At 39.5% G+C, this 19,830-nt stretch overlaps 1 protein-coding gene across 1 annotated transcript in view; it reads right to left on the bottom strand.

The window, feature by feature from the left end:
* The window catches only part of LOC107693254 (ubiquitin-associated protein 2-like), a 32,021-nt gene that overhangs the window by 4,223 nt on the left and 7,968 nt on the right, over window positions 1–19,830 (bottom strand). Inside the window, exons 6-27 of the mRNA XM_016492564.1 lie at window positions 18,780–18,875; window positions 18,653–18,698; window positions 16,576–16,620; window positions 16,130–16,236; window positions 15,375–15,434; window positions 15,243–15,295; window positions 15,080–15,165; window positions 14,554–14,734; window positions 13,999–14,200; window positions 13,595–13,917; window positions 13,310–13,488; window positions 12,513–12,633; window positions 12,361–12,400; window positions 11,979–12,159; window positions 11,827–11,893; window positions 10,596–10,911; window positions 9,917–10,005; window positions 9,746–9,799; window positions 9,554–9,635; window positions 9,215–9,435; window positions 7,650–7,755; window positions 1,157–1,300 (exon numbers count right to left, since the gene is read on the bottom strand). Coding sequence (XP_016348050.1) covers window positions 1,157–1,300; window positions 7,650–7,755; window positions 9,215–9,435; window positions 9,554–9,635; window positions 9,746–9,799; window positions 9,917–10,005; window positions 10,596–10,911; window positions 11,827–11,893; window positions 11,979–12,159; window positions 12,361–12,400; window positions 12,513–12,633; window positions 13,310–13,488; window positions 13,595–13,917; window positions 13,999–14,200; window positions 14,554–14,734; window positions 15,080–15,165; window positions 15,243–15,295; window positions 15,375–15,434; window positions 16,130–16,236; window positions 16,576–16,620; window positions 18,653–18,698; window positions 18,780–18,875 — 2,799 coding nt within the window. The remainder of the gene's footprint in view (window positions 1–1,156; window positions 1,301–7,649; window positions 7,756–9,214; window positions 9,436–9,553; window positions 9,636–9,745; window positions 9,800–9,916; window positions 10,006–10,595; window positions 10,912–11,826; window positions 11,894–11,978; window positions 12,160–12,360; window positions 12,401–12,512; window positions 12,634–13,309; window positions 13,489–13,594; window positions 13,918–13,998; window positions 14,201–14,553; window positions 14,735–15,079; window positions 15,166–15,242; window positions 15,296–15,374; window positions 15,435–16,129; window positions 16,237–16,575; window positions 16,621–18,652; window positions 18,699–18,779; window positions 18,876–19,830) is intronic.

The following is a 19,830-nucleotide window of genomic DNA, read 5'->3' as shown; positions in this document are numbered from 1 at the left end:
CAGAATAACACAAAAGTGGCTTGTAGGTACATTTTCAGACGTTTAATGAGGCTCAGAGGTGGCATGAGTGCAATTGAATTTATACATTTATGTGGAGAATAATGTTTTAAACATAAAAATTTGAATACAGAAATATGATTCAAATAACTGAAATTATATGCTAAAAATGAAACTAAATCCGCCAGCAGGTGGCGGCAAGTCACTGATTTTATCACTGAATCATTCATTCAATTGATTCGTTCAAATGGCTGAATCATTCAGGAATGAAGCAAGTGACTGTCTTTATGAACTGACAGAAATCCGTCTTAGCGACGGAACTGTAATCCCTGACACTATATAAAAGTAGATACCAAATATTGGATTTATAAAGCAATAAAGTATATTATATTAAAACAGTTTGCTTTAGTTGCAATATTCCCAAAAATAGTTTCAAATTAACTTAACTTGGTTTAAGCAAATCGTATTGTTGACCAATATATGCAATTTAAAATAGAGCATGCACACACAAACACACACAATTTGCTTAAAAAAACAACGATGAATGCAGACTGCCATAAGTAGTGTAAAACACAAAACACAAATTTATCCCAGATCATCAAGCTGCCAAAATGATCACAAGATGAAAAACCTATTAACACAATTTAATGCATAAAGCATTTTCATTGAGATGAAGATAAATAAAATTTAAGGAGACCACTGCTCTCATCAGAACTGCTATTTTACCTCATTAACAGTAAACATTAGCCCATTTCAGAGAAACAAAAATTGCTCACCAGAACTAAATTACTGGAGGGGGAAAAAAGGCATTCAAACCATTCCACTAATCTAAGCATTTTTTGGGCAGTTGGCTTCTTGCATCCATCAGGAAACCTTTTTTGAAAGTGTTAAAGACTGTCACCATGTTGGTGTTTCAAGTCACGGGAGTAACAACCCTGATGTTCTACCCAAGGAAAGAGAGACTGACATGTCCTCCACCCTTCCTAGTGAAACACAGTTTCCCGATCTCCTTCCATCTGAGACCAGGCGGAATGTGACGGCTTCATCGAGCTTGACCAGTAGTAAGTTAGGAGCAAATGAGGGGGGAGAGAGAGAGCTTACGAAAGAAAAGGGAGGAGGAAAAAGGAAAATGGGGGTTTTAGCGTGAGGCTGCACTCACCCACTCCGGGCCCGGTGACGGAGCTGGCGGGCTTGTTTTGCACAGAAGCAGCGGCAGCAGCGGCGGCAGCAGCAACGGCGGTGCCGTAGCCGCCCTTACAGAAATCCCCGCTCCCTGCCGAAGCCTGGCCCAAATCCTCATAGCCTGCAAACGGTCAGACACACACAGCCACAGCCCCACAGCATTAGACACACATCAGGCAGGGCCAGAGGGGAGGAGGAGGAGTGAAGGGGTGGGGCATAGGGATGGAGGCAGGGACGCTGCAAGCTGGGGGAGGGGCCTAATCAGAAAAGAATACTGGTGACTTAAGAACATAAGTCAGGAAATAAAGAGAATCGAAAAACAACATTAGGACTAACGAAGATGAAGCTGGAAAAGATCAACAAAAGAATGGAAAAGGTAACAGAAAAAAGATGGAATTTGTGGAAGAAAAGAATGAAGAAAAACAAGGACAAAGAATTTAAAGAATAAGAGACTTAATGAGATCGAATGAGAGCGTAAGAACAAAGGGATGGAAGGGTGAAACAAACAGTGCTCAAAAGTGGTGGAAGATTAAACGCAAGCAGCGTTTGGAAAGCATGTGTGAACCCACCACCCTCAACCAAGCGACCTCCCTCCCACCTCATTCTCCTTGCATCACTGGTTCCACAGAAACTAGGGGTGGGAATCACCAGAGGCCTCACGATACGACATTATCACGATATAATATTATTGCAATTTTAAATATATTGCGATATTCTGCGATATATTGTAATTTATCAAATTTTTCCAACTTCAAATTATGTCCCCCAAAGGAAAACTTTCCATTTTAACGAAAACAAAACATTTCTCAGTTTGTTTGTCTCACTTCAATTTTACTGCTGCAGTGCAAAATGGGATTGTCAAGCAGATAAACTGACCAACACTTTCATGAAAACCTGTCAAATGTTGTATGCACCTGGCAAACTCAATTATTTGTATTACAGTCTAATCTAGTCCACCGTAATTAAATGTAAACAGGTATGCACTGCTGTGCTACTACAGGTAACTTGTACAAAAAAAGTTGTGCAGACCCTTCAGCAATTGGGGCATTTGAAAGAAAATTAGTCAAATTTAAAATAAATAAAACAGTGTTACATTCGATTTAAACGTGGACGGGGCTTTCCTGATAACTTTCCGCAATGCTGCCATCTTTATTTTACTAACTTACTGCATGCAGAAGGTGACCCAGCTGACCTCACCAGAAAAAAAAACAAAAAACAACAACCTCAAAACCACCATCTAGTGGGCTGTAAAGAAATTGATTTTATTATTCTACCAAATAGTATAATAAAAGATCGATACCTGGCATCCATGAATCGATACAGTATTGCCGCAGAAAATATCGCGATACTATGCTGTATCGATTTCCCCCCCCCACCCCTAACAGAAACCCACCCATAGGCGGCACTTTGAAGTGCTTGCTTGGACAGTGCTTGCTTCCACAAACCTTGGACAGTTCAAATGTCACAGTTGGGATTCACTAAATACAGTAGATGATCTTCTTAAAATGTTCAAAGTTGGCCATATCCTTGAAGCTGTAGATTGATTTCAGTCCAGAACGCTCCAATTCAATAGTACAACCAGGGCTCCAGACTAATTCTTCCCACTGGTCGCTCTTTTGCGACTAACTTTCTCAGTTGGTCGCACAACCACATGATTTGGCCGCAATTATTATTATTTTTTTGCGCTACAACATGGGATTAATAAATGCATGCTGATGAACTTTTATCATAGTTTATAGTTATATGGAAACGAAAGTGGTTAAAGGTGCTGTATGTAGGATTGACACCGAGTGGTTGAACTAGGTATTGCAGTCCAAAGTCAAAATATTGGAGAGGGGGTTTTTTTTCACCCGGCCCCTCCTCCTCAGACTTGAGGCACACGCAGGTTGCCAGATTGACGACACCAACAGGAACGAGCACACTTGACGATGAATTAAATGAAATGTGCTGTGTTTTCCACCAACTGGCAACCCGGGGTACCGAAATACAATTGCATAAACTGGCAGTGGGCGGGTTTCACAAACCAAAACAGAGACAGACATTCCGGTGTTCTGTCGATTTGTGCTACCCTGTCAGATTTTGCTACCTCCCATTAAAACAGTGGGTAGTACAATTCGACAACGAAAAATGCAACCTGTAAAATTATGGTTTATTAACGTCTACACCCATCACAACCCTAAACCTACCCTTACAGTAATGCAAATACAGTAATTGTGTGTTATATACAGCTACAGGAAACCAACAATAAATAATTTTTTCTACCTATTAGATTGTGTTGTACCCCAACCCTAAACCTACCCTTACAGTAATGCAGATAACATTAAATACTGTTGTTCAGCGTGAGAAAAAGGACACAATACTGATGTGCACATGTGCAGTAAACCCTGGTAGGACAATCTGACGGGTAGGATAAAATGTCAGGACACCGGCCCGGAACGCACATTTTCAAAGGAGAATATCTGAAAAACCATGCTACAGTTAGTTAAAAAAGTATGTTAACTTGGCATGTTTCTTAAATATCTGCAAACATATGGTATTTTTATGCTTTAGTAGAGTCAAAAACAGCACCTTTAACATTCCACCCGTTCTTTTTCATCAGTAGTATTATTTGCGATTTGAATATTGTGAACGGGAGTCCCTCTTTTGCCATGTTATAAGCCAGGCTTCGGATGCTTTCACTTTCGAATTTGCGATCTTGTGGTCACGTTTTATGAGAAAAGATAATTGTTTTGCTTACATACATCTACACACCTTTCACTTTTTAAGACAAACAAAATATGGATTAATTGTTATTCTTAATTAAAAAGCACAACAACAATAAAAGAGTAGGACACAATGACAAACTGTCAATATGCGCGTCATTTTTGATGCGCGCACCTTTGCACTCGTGCTGACGCAGCGACTATAAACCATGCTCTACACTCGAAGCGCTGCGCAGTTCAAACGAGTAGCGCGGTTTCGTTATGCTTTCAGTTTCATTTGTCGTTTCTCATATGCAACAGAAATGGCAGCGCTTAGGAGTTGAACAATGCGGTGGTCGCGCCAGTGCAACCACACACAAAATTTTGTCGCACAAGGCAGAAAAAAAATGGTCGCAGTCTGGAGCCCTGACAACCCACAAATTCACAAATTTCTTTAGAAAAGTATTATTTTTCATATTTATATTAACTATATATTGTATCAATATTTTATTTTTAAAATAGATATCACTATTCTCCCACCATGATTCTGAAAAAAAAAACAGGCAACTAAACAAAATAACACGTCATTTACTAGTTTCTAGTCAAAACTGCTGCAGTCTATTTATAAAATACAATATTCAACAAATTGATAAAAAAAAAAAAAAAAAGTTAAACAAATGATTCATAACTTCATGACTCGCTCATAAAGACTTCACTTGTTTCATTCCTGAATGAATCAATGTTTTTTGAACGAATCGCATTTTAAGTCACTTGTCTCCATTACGTCGTAATTGAAATACAATCTTTATTTGAAGCATGGTCACTTTCAAAAAGGTGATTTTTTCTATTTTGATCGCTTCTGTAGACAGCAGTGTTTACAGGCCCGTTCACACCAAGAACGATAACTATAAAGATAACTATAAAGATAACTATAAAGATAACGATATTAGCGTCCACACCAGCGAACGATATCGTCTGTTCATTCTAAGCGCACATGCATCTACCGCAAAGATAACTATAAAGATAACTATAAAGATAACGATATTAGAGTCCACACCAGCGAACGATATCGTCTGTTTATTCTAAGCGCACATGCATCTGCTGCTTTAAATTCTCAATCTCGTGATAGCAGGATGGATTCTGATTGGCTTTCAATTTGTTTTTAATCGTTCATCAGCTGGAAAAAAATCATTCTGAAAGTGATTCCAATGATATCGTTTCTCTGTGCCTTTATCGTTATAGCTGTGGTGTGGACTCTTCTATTCTTTAATATTGAGAACAATGTTTAGAACTAGATCTTTATCGTTATCTTTATAGTTATCATCCTTGGTGTGAACGGGCCTTGCATCCGTACTATAAACTTTTATTCCAGTACTTCTGTGATTATTTGAATGTTTGTAACACTGAAATAACGATCCAAAAGACTTTGTAAAGATGTTTCATATAGGCTACGTAAACTGCTCTCTCTGGATCAGTGGCAGCGCGAATGCAGATTTGAATGTCACAAGAGTGATTCAAGGCTTTAATAGACATATAGCTGAATCCTGTCATTTATGAACAAGATTGCATGGGTGATTGAATCTGTTCGCGATCTGGCTATTTATTTAAATATCCAACAGTAAACATACGACGCAACAATATGGTTTGTCTGTGTTCTTTAAGCTATCTCTGGTATTTTCATAATAATAAACTATATTTATAATCCAATGCTAATCGACACAGCCTTTATTGCCGTATAGAATATATTATCTGCCTCATTTGTGACAAAAACTTATTTCAAACACTCGGCTGATGTTGTGGAGTAAAAAAACCATGTTATTAAATGTCCTCTTTTGTCGGATAACGCTTCTCTTTTAACAGGGTATATACAGGAATCATGGAGTTAAATTTAATACCTTTTAAGACCTTTTTTAAGACTCTTTCTATACATTTTAAGACCTCATCGCCAGTTTTAACCGGTTACATCGGCGACACTTTAACTTACATTTACTATATATTGATTGTAAGATAGCACAACTAAACAGACTTACTTTGTGATAACTCCTTATCAATACAACATAATTCAGAAGGGGGGAACGAAGCACAAGAGAATTAATTGAGTGACTAACCAATGCAACCCAAGAAACAAGAATTAGACCAATAAACAAAACAACTGACAAAACTTATTGAGGGAAAATAAAGCTCTCCGAGCTAACGGGGCAATGAGCTCACACAGTATATTCAAAAGATGTATTTGTCACATCAACTCAAACCATAGCGGTTTTGTGGAACACTTCTCAAGACAAACATCTGACTGATCAGACAGTTTACGGTGATTACGGAGTGCTTGATTTGATGCAGACTTGACAGTGTCAGTACTGCACCTGATCAAGTCTGAATGATCATGGAAGGTAAAATAATGGTCACAACTATTACATCATTTTAATTGTGCATCCAAAACCCATGCCAGTAAAAAAAAAAAAAAACATCCCAAAGTAGTGCAATTTACCATGTCCCAAATATAAAAATGTAATTTCCATCCCTAAAATACATATTTTACATTCACTGTTATGACCATTTATCATAAACACAGTTCAAATGCTTCCTACTAGTGTGACCAAAAACATTTAGCACAGTTTTATTACAGGTAGAATGCAAAATGTTTGAGTACAAGCATTTCAACCAAATGTAATTTATGCAATATTTCAAACCTTTAACCCACTGGGAAAATCAACCCATAAGGCAACAGTTTAAAATCAGCCCAATTTCGTGGAAAAAAACAACAACAACCCTGCATCCAACACGAGCTGCAGAAGTCAGATCTGACTGATCATGGGTCAAAAGTAAGGAGAGATAACTGACAAGATGTTGGAGGATTTGCTCCTCAACAGATCCCGAGCTCATTGACAAATATCTTTTATCGTAGGATGTGCTCCCTTTACACAGTGCGCGCGCGGTCGCGAAATCGAAAGTGAACTACAACTGAGAGCACTCATTCAAATGGGATTTAAATACCCCACATATTGATAGCGGCGCCCTGATGCGTGAAAATTATATACAATATTAGAATGTTTGCGGGAGCGGACACAAATATCTTGGGAGCGGATGGGAGCATGCGGTAATGGTCAGAAATTCAGCATGAGCAGGATCAACAAGCCCCACGCTATCACGAAGCGGCGCAGTCAGTCAGTGAGCGCCATAACAGATGAAGTCAAATTTTGTGGGATTCCATAAATAAAATACACAGGACCCCACTATTCGGACAAATATACATAATGAAAAGATGATACAAAATGTAATACCTTGGAAAATGGCATTTAAGACTTTTTAAGGGCCTTAATTTTCTCTAAATTGATTTATCAACTTTTAATACTTTTTAAGACCCCGCGGACACCCTGTTTAGGTTGTTTGGGGCGTGTTGCTTTTTAATTGCATGTTAGTTGAAGCTTTTACTACTGCGATTGTATACATTTAATTTAAAAAAAATCAAACTAATATTGAGTGCAAATTGTAATAAAAATACATTCATCTTCAGCATGACGCGGGCCACAAAATGAATGCAGACGGGCCGCCTGTTGAGTACCCCGGGATTATACCTTTACTGTAAGATGCATTGTCTCATGCTTCAACTTCACAGACAAGAAAAAGAACAGACTTGGCCAATGCAGGGTTTAGAAGTGACTGAGCTAGTTTAGTTTTACATGGCTTTAAAACTCAGCCTTGTGGAACAAGATGGCTACGAGACCTACTATGCATCTGACCGCTTTTACTGCATTTTAAATGCTGCATGAACATAAGAAAATGCATTACCAGTGCTGTATCCATGTGATCCATAACCGCTAGCTTGCTGGAAGGGTGTTGCAGACGCATTGACACCGACATTCACACCGTGCTGTTTAGAGGAGGTAGGAGCCACCTGGAGGAACATTCAGAAACAGTCCTTTAAAATCAAGGCAAGGTTGCCACATCGGCAAAACAAGACCAGCCCAATTGCTAATCGTTTTTTTCCATGGGTTTCCCATCCATTTGTGGTCAAAAATCGCCTGTCAAAATCTTGTTCCGGGGTTCCTTTCTGCCAAAATGGTGTTCTCAGTGGATTTGGCAACACAGAGTCGCGATGAAAAAGGCAGTGACATCATTTCTACTGTATTGTGGCACACATACAAATGTAATGGATTAGAGGAATAGTAAGTAGAAATAGAGGTAATAGAGGAAGTAGAAAAAGGACCAGTTGTTGACTGAATTTGAGATGTGTCTGTCTATTGAGTTGAGACTGCTGATTGTCTGTTGAGTGCTGTTCTAGATGCAAAAAGTAAATGCATCTTCCATGTCCACTCAGTGGGTATGCTTAGTGAGAGACATGGTGTAAGAAATTTTTGAAAATGAAAGAGTCTAGGAAATTAAAGAGCTCACTTATGGACACACGTGAATAAATATGACTAGGCAGTAATGTGTCAATGTTAAATCATCTAATGCCAAATTTAGACTTCAAAGTAGGCCTGGGCGATAAAACGGTATCGATATTTATCGCACTCACGTCTCACACAAGAGATGTATAGAAAGCCATGCAAAGTTAAAACAGTTTAAACTTTTAGAAAACACGGCAAGAATTTGTGAAGGTTTATTCCTTTTCACTGTGTCTCATATGTTTTTAAAGGCAATCTGTGTGATGGTCGATTCGGCTCTTTGTATTAAGCAATGCATAAATACATGATGCTGTTTTGTACATAATTTATTCAATTTACGAAATTATTTGATTTATATGAGTTAATTTAGACGTAATGCACATTTTTTTATAGACCGTTATTTCCATGTGTGGACAGTTTAATGTGTTTATTTTGCTTATTTTATTTTGCTCAGTTTAATGTGTTTATTTTGCTCATTGCGCCCTCCTGTGGCCTCGGGAAACAAGCCAAAAGTTTAACCTACTTAATCTGCATATAAAACATTAGAAATTAGATATTTAATTTTTAATTTGTGTTTGACTGTTAAAACAAAAAATATTTGTTGTTTATCTCAATAAATTGAGTTAATTTAAAAATACAGTGGTTAAACGTAAAAAAAAAAATTTCTATTGCTCTGTTTTAAAAAAGTTTATAAAAATGTCAATAATTATCGATACCGAACGTTATGAAACATTTTATCGTTGATACATTTTTTAGCTATATCGCCCAGCCCTACTTCAAAGTTGGCACAAAAGAGCTTCTGAAGTGGCAGTGTTTATGCAGACTGTTTGTCACTTCTCAGAAGTGTCATAAATATATTCAGTATAATTCAGTCTGGCTTTTAAGCTGTGCTGTACCTTCACACTGAATTTTGAGCAGGCACAGAGGAGCTTCAACTCAACGGTGTTAAAAGACATTATGAACGCTTACCGGAAACATGGCAGGGCCGTACTGAAAGGTGTTTGGCAGACCAGGCACACCAGTATAATAGGGCAGGCTGGTGTAGCTGTATCCCGGTGGAAGGGCTGGGTTAAGGAACGGCTGCTGGGTGGTGTGGTGTGTTTGTGTCTGGGTCTGTTGAGGCTGGGCCAATGTTGTGGCTGGGGCAGGAGACGATGCGTCGCCACGGCCAAACTTCGACAGGTCGCCAGCTAAGAGTAAGATTTTAGAAACAGCATTTCAGGAAATGTAGCATTTGGCTCAAAACACTAAGGTTCCCCTCACCAGACACTGAATGCAATGCACAAACCAAACTTGAGTGCATCTTACCAGAATAAGGGTTGCTTGTCAAACTGCCTTCCCTGCCAGTCAGTGCTGTGGTTGGAGTAGCAAATGGGATGCTGTAATAGTCCTGGAGCAGGAGAAAATAGTGTTTCAACTTCATATGCTACAAACAAATCCAGCACTGTTGTTTTCATATCAAATACTTCAGCTAATCAAACAGGAACAACAAACCCTCACCAGTGGTATCCTGGTCTGCAGCATCTGTAAGTCATCGTAGCCATACACTTGAGGCTGCAGGACATAAGAGGTTTGTGAGCTAAAACAATATATGACAAATAAAGCATGCTTGAAGAGTACAGAAGTGATAACAGCAGATAGAAAAAAAAAAAAAAAAGACAAAACACTCACTGGGTATGGGTGAAGCAGGCCAGGAGCCATAATGTAAGGGTTGGGCAGCAAGGGCGGCACTCCAGGAGGCAGGTTTGGAGGTGCTTTCCCTGTTTAGATGAAGCAGCGTATAATCAAATTATATTGAAATGGTTTTATCCGGTTACATCAAGCATTTCCCAAGTTTTGTTTTACACATCTCTGAGATAATGAAAGGAATGTTGACTGTACATGTTGAAAATGATGCATAATGCTTCTGCATCAGTTTATTCCAAACAACAGCACTGTTTTCCCCCTAGTTAAACAAATAGTGGGTCATTCCGCAAAATCATCTGTAACATCAGTGTTACTATAGATTAATAGACTGTGGGGTTTTCTTCCATATACGTGGAAATAAATGAGCATTTATGCCCATTATATACATGTTGTATACATGTCTTTGATAACTGAAAACAGGTGGAAATAGCAGCTGGGTGCAGAACAGCTGCAAGGTGTTTAGTGAACCTGTTGTCCAGGACCCTGACCACAGGTTTATCCAATGCTTGAAGGAAGCATTTCTCAAAGTTACATTAATGTTATATTCATATTTAAATCAAAAATAAATAAAACGTAAGTGTACTAGATGATTCTAGCCCTTCAGATGGCACCCTATGAAACACTCTCTCGCAGAAAGAGTAATTTTGTGTCACGGTATTCTTACCTAAGGCAGCCGTGCTGCGAGATGATGAGGCAGATGAAGGTGCTGCAATGGCCAAGGCAGCAGATGATGATGCAGCAGCCGTAGGGGGGGCCATTGAAGCCACACTGTTCAATACCATGGTCAGACTGCTGACTGGGCCCAGTGTAGACTGCGCCGAGACCGAACTGACAGATGAAGAGGGGGCAACAGGGACGCTGTGGGAAACAGGGGCCGCTGAAGTAGCTGAAGAGGGTGGGGGAACTGAAGAAGGAGCCACAGCAGAGACCGACGAGAAAGATGAGGAGTGCAAGCTGGAATCGCCATCTACGCTTGGGTGCTGGGAGGAGATCACAGTGAGCAAACAAGATGAAAAAATAAAAAAAACGAACTAAATACAAAATAAAACAATTTTCTAAACAGACAATTTTTTAAAGAATAAATTGAGATTTTAAATGACCGAAAGTCATTTCAGAAGTAGATCAAGTACCATATTGACCCGAATATAAGACGACCCTGATTATAAGACGAACCCCCCTTTTTCCAGATGTACCTTTTGGAAAAAGGCTTTTTAAAAACCAAATCTTGTTTTTTCTCAGTAAAACACATTTTGTCTTCAATTATTTTCATATTGCATATTTTTCCTATTTTAATTTTTGTTTTGAAAGTATGGTAAAAACTGGTAAAATGTACCAACAATCACATTTAAAAAATATACACTTTTTGATATACCATTAAAAAAAAAAACAGGTAGCCCATCTGAATTAGGACATTTAGGCTATCCATCTAATAGTAGCCTACCAAAATCTTATTAACAGTAGAAGTTAAATCTTACTGTAGTCTTCAAATCTGGGTACTGTCTTACGTTTTAAAATCACAAAGGCAGTTTGGTCCCATCAGGCTAACGTGACAGTCACGACTCATGCAGCTGTAAGGTTTTCTTTTTCTTTTGTTTTCACTCCGATCTTTACAACACGCATTACATTATGTATTTCATGGCACACTCGTTTTATGCGTATTTGGCGCCACCTATTGTTGTGGGTGTATTATTGACATGTCAAAGTCTAGACCCTGAATAGAAAACGACCGCGTTTTTTCAGATGCATTTCCAAGAAAAAAACATCGTCTTATATTCGGGTCAATACGGTAATTATATTTTCACGAAAAGAACACTAGCCATGCAAAACAAAACATTATGTAAACAGACCATACAGATTTCACAGACTTTGCGCTGTACATTTAGTTGCAAACTCACCAGCAGACTTGTGTTCGAAGTGCGAACTGAAGAAGGTGCCAAACTGTTTTGCTGTGTAGGGAGGGAGCTGATGGGAAGCATGCAGTACTATTATAGCATCTCTCTTATCCAGACAGATGAAACTGAAGTAACGCAAACACAAAATGCCATACTTATTGTGCTGAGGAGGGGTCAGTGAGCTGGGCGAGGTGTCTTCGTGTCCGAGAGCACTGAGAGGCGTCTGCAGGGAAGGAGGACCTGATGAAGGGTCAGCCAATGAGGATATGTTGGAAACCGATGGTGGGACGACTGATTCGGACGCCGGTTTCACGGGTACTGCAGAGCCTGCTGCAGCTAGGAAAGATAATGGGATATTTAACAATGTTGCACGAGGCTTGTTTACAAAGAGTGATAACTATAATAGTGTCCACACCAACGGACAATAACATTCGGTTTATTATAAGCATGTGCAGCAGCAATTTCATCAGCTGCTATAAATGCTCAAGCTCATTTAAAGTTGGGTGGATTCTGATTATTAAAACTTGAAAGTTATACCTTCCATAGATTGTGACGTCTGCATCGAACTGAACCCATTCTGTAATCAGAAAGAAAAGGTTTGCTTGGATGAAGCGTCATTTTCATAAAAGACTCATGGGGGGTACACACTGATAGACAACCCCAGTCTGACTGTTTGGATTGACTCTCACCTTTGACTGAATGTCTTTCTGTGGTGAGGAGGACACAGAAGGAGGGTAGCGCCTTGTTTGGCTGGCTCTTGGCTCATAAAGCTCCTTCTGACTGGGGTTGGACAGGGCTGTTGCTTGCTCACTGTGGAGAAAACCAGAAAAACATCAATCGACATTTTATGACTGTGTTACAATCAGGGCAGCATGATTAATCCAAATAAAACTGAAATCATGATATGGCTTAAGTCGCAAAGGCTGCAATGTAAGCCTAATTAAATAAATGCGCTTAATGTTTCATGTGCTTTTAGACAGGAGCAGCTCATGATCCAGCGTTTTCAGCATCTCAGAGTAGCTTGTATCCCTGTATAATTTATGGAAAGCAACATGTGGCAACCATCTTCCCAAATTTGTAACGAGAAGTCCTTATAAAACATGCTATCATATTCAAAGTCTTTTCCTCTCCCTGCAGTTTTCCACCAAAAAAGCATGATGGTTTAATATTAAAAATTAAGAAATGCAGACATACATTTTTAAATATTTAAAAAAAAGTATACAAAAATAATTTGTCAATTTCAATAGTTACCATTTTGTTTAATATTGTTCTTTTTTAATTTATTATAATTTTATTATTATTGTTATTATACTGATATACAGTCACAATTTTGGCCAAATAACAAAGAGAACAGCAAACCTGGTGCTTTAAAAAAAAAAATCGTGCAGCCCTAATAACTGTGCCAATTTTAACCTGTGCTTGAAACTATGAATGCGTTAGATAAAAGCTTTAGTCTGACAATCTCCCTCAGATGTGAGATACTCACTTGCTAGCACTTGTGTAAAGGCTGTTCTGGCCTTGGTTGCCTGGTGTCGTTGTGGCAACAACTGCCGAGGCATCGTACTCCGGAAGCACCGGTTCAGAGCCAAACTGTAATGCTCCAAACTGCAGGTTGAGCCCAGATATATCCGCAGAGCCTGGCATCTCCACTGCTAAGGCTGGAATCTGCAAATCACACCATTTGAGTAAACAGACTGATCAACTCTTCAAGGCAAAGTTGATCAATCCCAACAAAGCAACGCAGACCACAAGGAACTATGACAATCGAGACCTTGGTTGTGATGGAAGCCCTCTTCTTCTGCGGTTTAAGTTTGTGCTGCTGCAGGGGTAGTGGGCTGGATGCCTGTGGGTCGGCTGGGCTGGAAGAGTTCTGCCGACCTGGGGTGGGTCCCGAGGGTTTGGGGAGAGGGATGGTGATGGCCTGGGGCAATGATGACGATGGGGTGGACTGAGGAGGCAGGGTTGAGGTGGTAGAAGCAGGTGTGGCTTTGTCCTGCAAGAAGGCATCCATCATGGAGGAGGAAGTGGAGGTGGGCTGGTAGGGCTGCCGTTTGGTGAAGGGACTGTGCACAGGCTCTGTTTGAGGTTTCATATCTGTAGATAAAGAGAAAGAACAAGACTTCACAGAGAGGGTCGAACAATCATAGAAGTGATTCGAACCATCATCCCTCTTACCGTACTGCCCCAGTGTAGTGGGGCTGGTATCCCAGGTAGAAGGACCAACATTGGGTGGGCCGCTTTGTGAGTGCTGGGCTGCTAGCTGGGCCAAAGCCCGGGCTGTCTTAATCTGCTCCAGAAACTGAGAACCAGTCGTGGATCCTCCAGTGGTTCCTTTTGGATCACCAACATCACCAAAACCCTTACCGAGCATGCTCACCTGCAGAAAGGACACAGAGAGACAAAACTCCAATGTTTTGGCTACTTAGGTAGGATAATGTTTAATTTAGAACTAAATACCAGTTCTGAATGCTGATTGGCCATATCTGGATGCTGATTGGACAGTAAATGGAAATAACTCAAGGGCTTGGAGCAAAAAAAATAAACGTCAAAAAGGTGATAAACATTATAAAAATCTAACTTCAATTAAATAAAAAATGTATGAAGTTCATCAAATTGGATAAAATATAGCCCCCAAAACAAAAATACTACTAATAGTAATAATAATAAAAACTGACCCTTAAAAACAGCTATGACATGACCTGTGTGACTTCATTACTACATCCTGCTCACCATGCTGTGCTGGCTGTAAGGAGCACCGGAGGAGGACTGGGACAGTGATGCTGTCTGCTTTGAGCTGCTGAACACCAAAGACTGAGACAGAGATGGCGGCTGTGGGCCTTCAAGCGAAGCAGGCTCTGCCTCTGAGGAAGAGGAGGGAGGCGTCTTCCCCAGCAACACCGCCAGATCAATCCTGAACATCAAACATGCTTACATCAATTAGGTTCTCGTATGCCATGACTGCAGCACACAAATCAGCTTATTAGAATGACTTCTGAAAGATCGTGTGACATTGAAGACTGGAGTAATGGCTTCTGAAAATCATTAACAAATCACATTTCAAATTATATTTAAATATTTAAACATTTGTTTTTAATTTATTAATTAAAATCTTTTTTTTTTTTTTAAATGCAGCCTTCACTGACGTAAGAAAAAAAAACAACAACCCCAGACTTCTGAATGGTATGCCTAGCCAAAAAAAAGATGTTTTATATGATAAGTGAATTTCACTGATGCCTTGAAATCACCACTGGCTTACCTCTGTCCAGCAGTAATGGTGACATTCTCCTGTGGAATGGGCATGGATGCCACACTGGAGGCAGTGAATATCTTGGTCTCTGACAACTAAACAGAGAACAAGAGTTAGCTTTGCTTAGTCTTAAATTGAAAAGCAGGTTTTTGTTCTCTGATCAAATACTCACATCCTCATTCCAGTCCTCCATGCCCCACTCTTCTGTGGCAGTTCTCCAAGCACCTGTTACACAGACATTTAGCTCACTTACAATGACAACAGGTAAACAAATCCTTAGCAAAGCAGCCAGTGCCAGACTCACCAGGGGCCGAGTCAAACTTTCGAGGATAGTTTGTTCCCTCTCCACCTGTAAACTCAAGTCCTGTGGAAACATTTATGTCAGAACATCAACCCTTACATACGCGTTTTAAAGGGATACTCCACCCCAAAATGAAAATTGTCATTAATCACTTACCTCCATGTCGTTCCAAACCCCTAAAAGCTTCGTTCGTCTTCGGAACACAATTTAAGATATTTTGGATGAAAACCGGGAGGCTTGTGACTGTCCGATTGACTGCCAAGTAAATGACACTGTCAAGGTCCAGAAAAGTATGAAAGACATCGTCAGAATAGTCCATCTGCCATCAGTGGTTCAACCGTAACATTATGAAGTGACGAGAATAGCCCACTTTTTGTACACGAAGAAAACAAAAATAACGACTTTATTCAACAATTCGTCTCCTCTGTGTCTCTCCACATCACCGTAATGCCATTTTGGAGAATAACCACTGAACCCAAGCAGCGTACGGTATTCTGTGTCAGCTGCGACAAGGATACGTTTTCTATGTTTATTTACACTTTGAATTGAATGAAAACAGAGCATCCATGCAGCGCGGATGCGTCCAAAGATGAACAAAGCTTTTAGGGGTTTGGAACGACATGGGAGTAAGTGATTGACAATTTTCATTTTGGGGTGGAGTATCCCTTTAAATGGACTGTGTATTTCAGCCTGGAGAAATGCCAACAGTGTCGGGAACTGAGGAGGGGTTTACAAGAGACACTTATGGCATCACTCACTGTTTCCATCCTCGGGTTCCAGGTTGCCTGTGTTACTCCAAGCGCTGCCGCTTGTGTAGCTCTCCTCTGTTTGGGCTGGCTCAGTGTAGTCCGCTGGGTTAAACGTACTAAAAAACAAATTAAAATTTTGGTTTTTGAGGGAACATTGAGTGAATGAGGGAGGCAAGCAATAACATCAGCGACCATCAGTAAAAATTTGCAAAAATCACTCAACAGATCCACTACGACCTAAAACAAAAAACACTCCTATGTCATAACGCTCTAAATTCAATTATACCAAAGACGCAAATGTGCTTTCCACTCACTCTCAAACCAGGAAACCAAATCACTGGAAACTAAACACATATGAAGCTCAAACTCTGATGCATTCTTCAATAACTAACCACTATAAAGCCTTTGATCCTACACAAACAAAACCAACACGCTCATAAATGTATTTAACTCACCTCTCATCTCCTGACAAATCATATCTGGGGCCCTTATCAATCTGGCTTTAGGGAGAAACAACAGGGAGAATTACAAGCAACTCAACACAGGCAAAAATGACGGGGGTGCATGGTGCAAACAAAGATGTGCTTGAGTGTGTGCACAAGACAGAGAGAGCGCGAGAGCGATGGCAACCATCATGCTCACGTCCATAGCTGGTCAAATTACCACACCTGCTCTACAGGTGTAAAAGCATAAGACAATGCTTTAGAATGAAACAGCTACGGTTGTAATGTGACTAGCCAGCTCAGACAAGGCTAAACTGGTACTCTGCAGGTTCAGAGGCCAAGAATTGAAAACCAAACATGCAAAATCCAAAAGCACACTTCAAACCAAACAAGCGAAAGGGGCCAGTTAAAAAGCCTGACTGCAAGTCAAAGAAAAGTGACCAGGCGGCCTTGACAGAAAAAGAAAACCAGTCCAGGGGCGTGACATGACTAGATTCTAGCCTACTGAATATTGCCGTAAAAAGTTAAACTAGATGTTTACAATGACAATGAAACTCCTCATATTGCTAAACAACAGTATGAAAGACAAACATTTTTATTCTTGCCATAGTGCTGCTTCAAAATATTAAAATGCATCTTGGTTACTGTTAGTGGTGGGCAACAAATCTATGCAGGAAATCTGTACATTTAAATGACAATCATAGAATATACACTTTGGACAATTATTTTAGTCAGGAGTTTGTTTTTCTTCTAAAAGCTATTCCCAAAATACAAAAAAAAAAAAACCTAGTAGTCATAAATCGATTTAGTCATATACATTTCAATGAATCAACTATCAATAAAACAGTACAAATAATATTTTTTTGTATTTGTTTTTGAAAAGTCTCATGCTCATTTATAATTCTATTTATTTTAGGGATGCACGATATATCGGCCACCATATCGGTATCGGCCGATAAATGCTCATTTTTTCTGTTATCGGTATCGGCCCGATAAGAAAATTTGGCCGATGATAGAGAAAATTATTTTTAAAACGTACACCGTTCAAACTAGGCTGCTTATGTTGAAGGGTTTGGGATGTGGGTTTTAATGACGAGAACTTTTTTTGTAATCAGGCTCTCAAAGTATATAAAAATTTGGATATAGATTTATCGGCCAACATATCGGTTATCGGCTTTCAAAAATAAAGAATTATCGGTTATCAGTATCGGCCAAAATGTTCATATCGGTGCATCCCTAATTTATTTAATCAAAAATACTAACATTGTGAAATATTGCTACAATTTATATGAACTTTTCCATTTCTTACTATCACTGTTGTGCCGCTTCATATTTTTATGGAAACCGTGATGCTTCTTCTAGTTTTCTGATTCTTTTAATATTTCAGGATCATTTTAGTGCATTCTTGCTGAATAAAATATCAAATCTCTTTCTTTCCATAAATAAACGACTAAATCCAAACTTTTTAATGACAGTGCACTATTTAACACCTGAGGTAATCCACTGAATATAAACTTCTCATTACATGTTGACAATAGAAGTGAAGGTGCAGGTATAACAATTAGGTTTAACAATCTTGTTCATTTTCTTTCTAAACATCAAGCGAGTGCAACAGACATTCCCTACACTCTGAGGTGGCATTTTGATAACAGCAATACAAATGACTCAAATTTTTAGAGTTTGACCCTTCTACCTGTATTTCTACCGCCCACCCCTAGTGGCCATCAATTTAGCGCACTGTGTCATCAAGCCTAAAAGGCATAGCACCAAAAAGCAGCAAATAACCCCACAGTAGCTCTTACTTACCTGGTTAAACCTCTGCATAGAAAACATGTTAAAATCTTTAAGGTTTACAGGCTATAATTGCACACAGAGTCTCAAGATAAGCACAGCAGCAGGCCTTAAACCCAGCAGGTTGGAATCAACAGAACAGAGTTCTCTGCTAAAAACTGCTAAACACCATTCCTTGCATGTTTTTGAAGCACAAGATTATGAATTTTAGCTGGATACCATTAGCATTTCCCAGAATCTGACAATCTGGGAGATCTCTAGAGAACATGCAAAAAGAGAACTTAGCACACAAACTTACCCCATGCCCTGAGCTGAAAACCTCCCTCCTCGCCTTCCAGCTCCACCTGTAGGACAGAAAGATGAAGTCAAACCAAAACCACTACACATTTTCATTCTAGTTAATCATTATCAACAGTAGTACTCGCTTCTTCCTCTGCCTCTTCCCCGACGGCCTCGCTCCATTCCTCTGCCTGCAACTCCACCTGCCTTGGCCCCATCCAACCCATTCTCCTGCCCACGGACTGAAGAGAAGAAACAAAGAATGGAAGGAGTTGAAGAAAAACAATACACAAGATAGAAGAGAGGGAATAAATGTACAAACTATCCCTTTAAGACTCCATTAGCACCCCTATTAAAACTCACACCTAAAAAGGGATGCGTAAGAAGCCCAAGTTTGGTCTCCGCTAGGGATGCACCGATACCACTTTTTCCAGTACTGGCCCGATACCGATACTTTTATTTTTGGTACTTGCCGATACCGAGTACCGATACCAATATTTTTATTGCATTTGTACATTTTTTAAATATTGGGTACAGAAACCAAAAGAGTATGTATAATGTTAGTTGGTTAACTTCATTTATCAAATAGATACAGTCAAACCAACATTTATTCAGACACCTTCAACATTTCTCACATTATCACAGTTTATTCGCTATAGTTTAGAAAATGGTAATAAAATATGACAAGAACTCAAGAGTTAAACTGTGTCAGAACAAATTCATCTTGATAATGTTAGATAACGTTGATAGAAAGGTATGTAATAGATTACAATCAACCAAAAATTAGACAGCCGTTAGTATGACAGTATTTACACAACTATCAGTACTTAGTCGGGCAACCCTTAGCCTTAATGACAGCCTGTAGTCTCCTGGGCATGCTGTCACCCAGCTTCATGCAAACCTCAACTTCATTGTTTTTTTCCCAGACTCTGTCTGAATAATTTTTGGTCCCACATTTCTATCACTCTGTGGTACATCATCTTTCATTTAATAGCATTAGAGCAGCTCCACTGCAGCGGCTCAGTACTGTAATCACGCGCTTTCCTGTAATAATGCAGGGAACCACTCGTTATAAATCTCCTAACTGTGATATTTTCAGAAATAGAAGTCGCGTTTTTTCATCTGAAACATATAAATCGCAGCATTCCAAAGCTACTCATATAATGCAGAAACGCTCAAGCAAGCAAAACACGTGCA

This window comes from Sinocyclocheilus anshuiensis, unplaced genomic scaffold, assembly GCF_001515605.1.
Source record: "Sinocyclocheilus anshuiensis isolate Anshui unplaced genomic scaffold, SAMN03320099.WGS_v1.1 scaffold566, whole genome shotgun sequence".
Taxonomy (NCBI): Eukaryota; Metazoa; Chordata; class Actinopteri; order Cypriniformes; family Cyprinidae; genus Sinocyclocheilus; species Sinocyclocheilus anshuiensis.
The sequence above is the reverse complement of the archived record's forward strand: the minus strand, read 5'-3'. Positions and strand labels throughout refer to the sequence as shown.